General features: G+C 36.7%; 1 protein-coding gene across 1 annotated transcript in view; it reads right to left on the bottom strand.

Moving 5' to 3' along the window:
• Positions 1-1,914: 1,914 nt before the first annotated feature.
• LOC119417934 (interleukin-6 receptor subunit beta-like) overlaps positions 1,915-6,855 on the bottom strand; it is a 25,154-nt gene continuing 20,213 nt past the window's right edge. Inside the window, exons 15-17 of the mRNA XM_037685182.1 lie at positions 5,225-5,309; positions 5,007-5,088; positions 1,915-2,409 (exon numbers count right to left, since the gene is read on the bottom strand). Of these exons, the coding sequence (XP_037541110.1) occupies positions 1,990-2,409; positions 5,007-5,088; positions 5,225-5,309 (587 nt within the window). The 3' untranslated portion in view covers positions 1,915-1,989. The remainder of the gene's footprint in view (positions 2,410-5,006; positions 5,089-5,224; positions 5,310-6,855) is intronic.

The following is a 6,855-nucleotide window of genomic DNA, read 5'->3' as shown; positions in this document are numbered from 1 at the left end:
CGCGGATTCGAGGCCCTTTCGCTGCTGATTCAGGAGTTTCATCCAATGAGCTCCAGCCCGTTCAGCATTGTGGCGGGCGGGAGGGAATTCACACGAAACATACAGACTCTTAAAATGTCTAAAATGCCACTGACCGAAAAATAGCGAAATCTTTTTCGTTTGTTTTCCTACAAATCACAATGCTAGCAAGTGGCTTGATTTACATCTGTAATCAAACCAGCTAGTTAGCTTATGCTAATCCATGTAGCTATTCTTCTTCTTCTTGTTATTGTTTGTAGTTATGCTGCCGCTTGACGTTATGCTCCCACCTGCTGGTACAAATATGACATAACACCACAAAAACGTGCAGAACCAGAACAGAACAGAATAGAATAGACTAGAATAGACTAGACTAGATAAGAATAGAATAGAATAAAATATTATTTGTATTTATTTATTTATTATTTGTAATTATTGTATTCATTGTCACTCAGTGAGAAAATTCCAGGGTCTAAGCAACAAAGTGATAGGCAAATAGAAGCACACAAGATCCATCCATCCATCCATCCATCCATCCATCCATTATCTTTTTACCAGCTTCTTCCATTTTGGATCACGGGGGTCGCCGGTGCCCATGTCCAGCAATCACTGTGTGAGGGGCGGGGTGCACCCTGGACAGGTCACAAGTCCGTCACATTAAAATGCAAATAAATAAAAACAAAAATTAACCATATACAGCAGTGACTAAAATGTTGAGTGAAAATCTGTATGTTTATGAACGAACAGTAAACATAGTTCCTAAAACATACAGTAAAATATACAAAAAAAATACAAATATACAATATGCTTTGTTTAACTTAATAGTAAATATTAAAATGTTATTTTTTATTTGTGTGACAAAACATTTTAATTTATTTTGTAACATCTAAAAACTTAAGTTTATTGTTGATTTTAAACTTGAAAAATCGTGGCCATATTTTAAATTGTTTTGTAATATAGACTACATTTTGAAAGACAAACATCTTTCATGCAATAATCAACATTAGACCTTACGTTTAGGTTTTAATTACCGGAAGTAATGTAAGCGTTTGTAGCTATGTTCAGAGTTTGAAACTTAGCTTTTTCTCGTTTAAATACTTTTTAGTTTAGGTATAAGGAGAAAAAAATTGATACAAATCAGTAAAATATCAGTTTTGCTTAAAGGTGTGTGTTTTGTTAGCAAAGTGTACATTCTTCTTGTCATTTATAGTGGTTAATAAACCTATTTTCCAAAAATGAATGCTGTTAAATGACTAGTGAATGTTTCTACAAAATTAAGAAAAAACTGATATATTTCATTCATATTGCGGTGTATTTCTCATGGATCCATTATCTTTAGAAGTTTGTTTTATATTTGTGCAGTTTGTCTCCCACCAAGCAGCACATACACACAGATAGAGATGGGAATAAAACAAACAGCCTTCCATCCGATGTTTATTTGTGTTTACTCCTGACCATTTCACACACATTGGCATGCATTACTTTAAAAAAAATTATACAACTGTATTACATATTATAACTCAATAAAACACTGACAACTATTTTAGCTTATATCTGTGTAAACAAAAAGGAAATAAGGCTATAACATACAGTTAAATAAACATATCACTTCAGTTAAGATAGTTGGACAACAGACTGTGAAACATTTTGACACAATGTGTTAAAGAGTACAATTCTGCTTTGTGAATCAAACATTTGCTCTGTTGCAAAACCTGTTTTGAGAACTGATCCAAAGTCTACGTTGGAGTAAATATTGTCAAAGCTGCACACCTTAATTCCAGCCCCATACATGAGATCAACAAGCAGTTGCTATGGGATGAACAGTTGAAAGCGTTGAGATGTATCAATATAAATGTCTGGCCTTCAAACCCACATTTATCTCCACTGACACGCAAGTTTCCAATCAGTCTGCCTGCTGTCATAGAAACAGCCCCATCTTCAGAGCGGTATGACTCATCCTGTGCTTTGTTTTCACCTAACATTACCTTGTTCCAACATGTTTAAACTGACATATACACTCTTTGGCGATGTCTTTGCGTGCGGTCTGACTGAATCGACCTGACTCTGTTTTTTAGTTCTTGGCATTGAGGTTTCCACTGAGCTCTGGCTTCGATATGGATTCATGGAGCTGCTCTCTGTGGACAAGGATGAAATGGATTCTCCTGGAGAAGACAGGAGCTGTGTCTCTGTAGAATCGAATGCATTGTCATCCGATGCATTTGAAGTCAAAGTGGCGGACGGGTTGCAATAATCATCTGTGTGGTCACTGGCTTTGTTAGCGTAACGATTGGGAGTGATTGAAAGTGTGTTTTCACTTTGAATTTCCTCCGTGTGGACCTGGTCACAGATGGTTTCAGAGTGATGAGTGAATGGCTGGAACAACCACAACTTCTGAAACAGCCACAGAGAACAAGAGGGAAACAAATATCAGATGTTAAAAAGATTAATCAAAAAATGGATGTCAACTCTTTAGCAAGAGACCGTTTGCACCAGAAAACATTCGTCTTCATTTTGAACTAACAGTAGTCCGTCGCTACTTCGCGGTTCGACATTCGCAGATTCGCGGTTTTTCAAAAATAAGATTGAACATGACACACAATTGGCTGATTGATGGATGAGCTGCATGAGCCGCATGGATTGTTTATTTAAAATGAATTATTTTAAATGATTTAGCACCTGTTGCACCTGCAGCCCACAGGTTCAGGGAGAAGCTCCCTCCTGCAGCATGTCATGATCTCCACTCTCTGCCACCTGCCAGCGATTGCAGCGGAGAAGTGGGCGTGGCCAAGAGCACTGGCAGGTGGCAGAGAGCTGAAATCATGATTGTCTGTGCTCTTTTAGAGCGTTTAGAGTTTAGAAACATTGTTTAGAATATTGCAAGAGTGTGGGAAGGGTTTAAAACGCCTTTATATATATGTATATATATATATATATACAAAAATAAACTACTACTACTTTTACTACTATTCCTACTTTGCGGTTTTTCACTTATCGCAGGGAGGCTAGGAACGGAACACCCGCGATAAACGAGGGACTACTGTATATAAAAAATTATCATTAGAAATCATAAAACTGCATTACATTGTCTGCTGCATTTTTTTCTGTCTTTATGAGATGTTGAAATCCCCCAAAATATAAGTATTATTATTGATGTTATGTACAGTTTATTTTCCAATGCTAATAAAGTATTTTTACCGTTTGAACCTGCCATTCAAGAATGCAAAATGCCAAACTTGAGTTGTCTTCTGTGATAATATGCAGTCCCTTACGTTTCAGAGCATTGTTGGCCAGATAGAGTTGAAGAATGCAAATCTTGTTATTTAAAAAAAAAATGTTTTAAAGGGGACTTAAAGGAACAGTCCAGTCATTTATGAAGCAATGTTTGGTCAAATAATTATCAATAGTTAGTATCAGCTGTGACAACAGTCAAAGAGCACTGAGTATGGTGAAAGAGGCAAAAGTCTTTGTTGAAGCTATAGGCTAATGGCTAATGGCTAACCAAACTGCCTATTGTTTGTTGTTCTTCAGACTTATACGATTATTTTTCTCACAAAAACAATACAACTGTAAGGATGGCACCATCTGAGGGCCTTCCTTTTCTGTACTCCCTTGTGTGTCTCATCATTTATCCAATTAATTTCACCCTTGTCTCGTGCCAGCTGTTTGTAATCACGTCCTGTCTTGTCTGGGTATATAGTCTGTCTGTTAGTCTTGTTCATTGTCGTGTCGTCGTTGGGTCTACCCTGTCTTGTCCTGCCAGTCTGATCCAGTCCCGAGTATATTTTGTAAGTTGCTGCCTCGTCAGCTATTTAATTTATTGTCATTAAAGTATTAATTTTTGTATCTTCTGAGTCGAGTCCCTGCCTGAAACTATTGGGTTCATTCCTGCCTGATAAACCCTGACACTCTGGAACACTGGACCAACGTTTTACTCTTACCAGGTTCCTCCAAAAGTCCTGTGAGTTTCCCCAAACAGTGGACAGTGTTTTGTGGACTTGGAGAAGATCATGTGCCTCGAGGTACACTGTAGGGGGTATTTTATCAGGATGGGATTGGGGGTCTGTTGCTGCGAGCCATTCAATACAAGTGGTGCAACAGTTTGGTTCACATTGCTGGCAGTAAGTCGGACCTCTTCAGAGTGGGAGATGGACTACACCAGAGCTGCCCATTGTCACCAATTATGTTCATAACTTTTATGGACAGAAGTTTTCAGTGCAGCCAAGGGGCGGAGGGAATCCGGTTTGGTAGCATCAAGATTCTATCTCTGCTATTTGCGGATGATGTGGTCCTGTTTGCATCATCGTGCCATGATCTTCAGCTCTCACTGGAGCGGCTGGGATGATGATAAGCACGTCCATATCTGAGGCCATGATCTTCAGTCAGAAAAGGGTGGATTGCCCTCTCCGGGTTGGGAGTGAGTTGCTGCCTCAAGTGGAGGAGTTCAAGTATCTCAGGGTCTTGTTCTCGAGTGAGATTGAAAGATGAATTGGAAGATGATGCATGGGAATGTATGAGGTTATTCAAAAGCAGAAAAATATCAGATTAACAAGACGTCTTCAACTCAAATAGATTTTCCTTTACTGTATTGTTTAGGGCAGCACGGTGATGCAACTGGTAGAGCTGCTGCTTCTCAGCGAGCAGGTCCCTGGTTCAAATCCCGGTCCAGGAGCCTTTCTGGGTGGAGTTTGCATGTTCTCTCCATGCATGCGTGGGTTTTCTCCACTTTTTTGTGCTCATTTCTGCTTCTTTCGGCCTATCTGGCCACAGTTGTGCTCTTGCCACTTCCTTTTAGTAATTTAAGCTTCTTTCTGTAATTTTATCTACTGTTCAGCTGTTTTTTTTTTTTTGTTTGTTTTTTTGTTTGTTTGTTTGTTTTGTTTTTTGCTGATTTCAGCTGTTTTTCAGCCAATTCTTTAGCAATAAGCATTCACACTGAATTTTTGCATTTTACATACAGCACTTCATCTAAATGAATTATATGAATTTACCTTTTGATGATTTTGCGACAGCCACTTGGCCACAGAACTGAGACCTGGATTTGGCACAGGCTTTTCCTTAAACTTCCTCCACCTATAAATCATATTAACAGTCAATAAGATTTATTTTTCTTTTAACATTTTATTGACATGAACATCATTCTTACTGCGACAAGTCTTGAAGATATTTTGCATTGAATGTTCTTGTTCACAATTTGACTGAAACTTACTGAATGGCGCAGCATAGCCCCAGAAACAACACGAGAAGACACAGGATGCTTCCACACACACTCAGAACCTTAATGAGTCTGGGATCTGTGGAAGAAAACAGCAATGTTACAATTATTTGAATTATTTGTCACAAGCAGCCTCTGAAGACCTAAACCCCATTCTTTACCAGCATATATTATTTTGCTATTAACTCTTATTACCTAATGCTATTTACAATTTACTTGTATAATAAGGAACAAAATATTGTCTTAATTTGATCCTTTTAGATCTTCCTTGTAGTTTAAAAGTCCATTTCTTATTTTAAAATAATCTGAATCTTGTTTTGGTGGCAAACAACATGGAACAAAAAAGATGATTGTATGAGAATTAATTTCAATCTGCAATTAAAAGAAAAATGTTTTATTGTGTAATAACGTCACCGTTTACAGCAAAACATGTTGAAACCCAAACAGTATTATAAAAATATCTGATGAATTTTATTGTGCTTTGTGATGAACTTTTGTTTTTTGTCTGTGTATATAAAATTGCTACAAATGTTTGTGGTTTCAGCAAATAGACATTTTTTTTCTTCCTCTGGAAAATTATAAGTCTTAAATACATATATAATATATAACTATTTACACTGATTAAGCATTAAGCACGTTGTGATTAACAAAATATTTCTTTACTTTTCTTGGTCCAAACTAATTCTTTCTATATTTTAATTTATATATATTTAATGATGCAGTCTTTCTGAAATAGGAACAAGAAGCGTTCATTGGTTGTAAACAAACAATTTCTTCCATTTTGAACGAAAAATGGGCAATGAATTGAAAGAATGTTGATGAATCAATGCAAAGATGTGCATCTCCCACATCCGCATGCCTAATTGGTTTGTAAAAGCACTTAATGTGACAAAGGCTCAAAGCAAACAGAGTGGTTAAATGTGCTGGAGGAGGGTACTGAAAAAGATTTATCCATATTTATCCATGTTTTGTTGATTAGCAATATTGCAACATTCAGAAAGAAACTGAACAGGAGAGACATTTAACTTTTTAAAAATAAGTATATTTGCTCATACATATTTGTATGTTTGAGCTTGTTAAAACATATTGAGACATAGTGTTGTAAGCTCAATCGTCCAGGTAGATAATAATAAAAAAGGTTAAACTGTGTCGTCTGGACCAGTTGCTTTAAGTGAGCAATGTTTCATCTCCCATCCAGAGGACTTCCTCAGTCTAGAGCCTGCCAAACAGATCTGTCCCATAGGTAGCCTTCACTGCTGTGTTTCTCACTTAAAGAAACTGGTCCAGATGACACGATTTTACCTTTTTTTTTTTTATTATTAATATTGAGACATGTTAACATCAACCAAACTTTTCAGGCTATTATTTGAATATAAGGCTTAACATAAAAAAAAATCAATAGGTGTTTAATAATTACTTGTTCTTTCTTTGAGCCAAATTAACAAATAACTGAATGGGTGATGTGCAAAAAGGGTCATGATAGGGTTGTGAAGTGTGAAACAAAATAGCTGGACTGCAAACAAGACGCTGCACAAAGTTCAGGAGTTGTTTTTTCTTATGGGATAACTTATTTTAGAAAAGATTTTATATATATATATATATACATATATATATATATACACACA

The sequence above is a fragment of the Nematolebias whitei genome, chromosome 12 (assembly GCF_014905685.2).
Source record: "Nematolebias whitei isolate Nwh7 chromosome 12, NemWhi1, whole genome shotgun sequence".
NCBI lineage: Eukaryota > Metazoa > Chordata > Actinopteri > Cyprinodontiformes > Rivulidae > Nematolebias > Nematolebias whitei.
The sequence above is the reverse complement of the archived record's forward strand: the minus strand, read 5'-3'. Positions and strand labels throughout refer to the sequence as shown.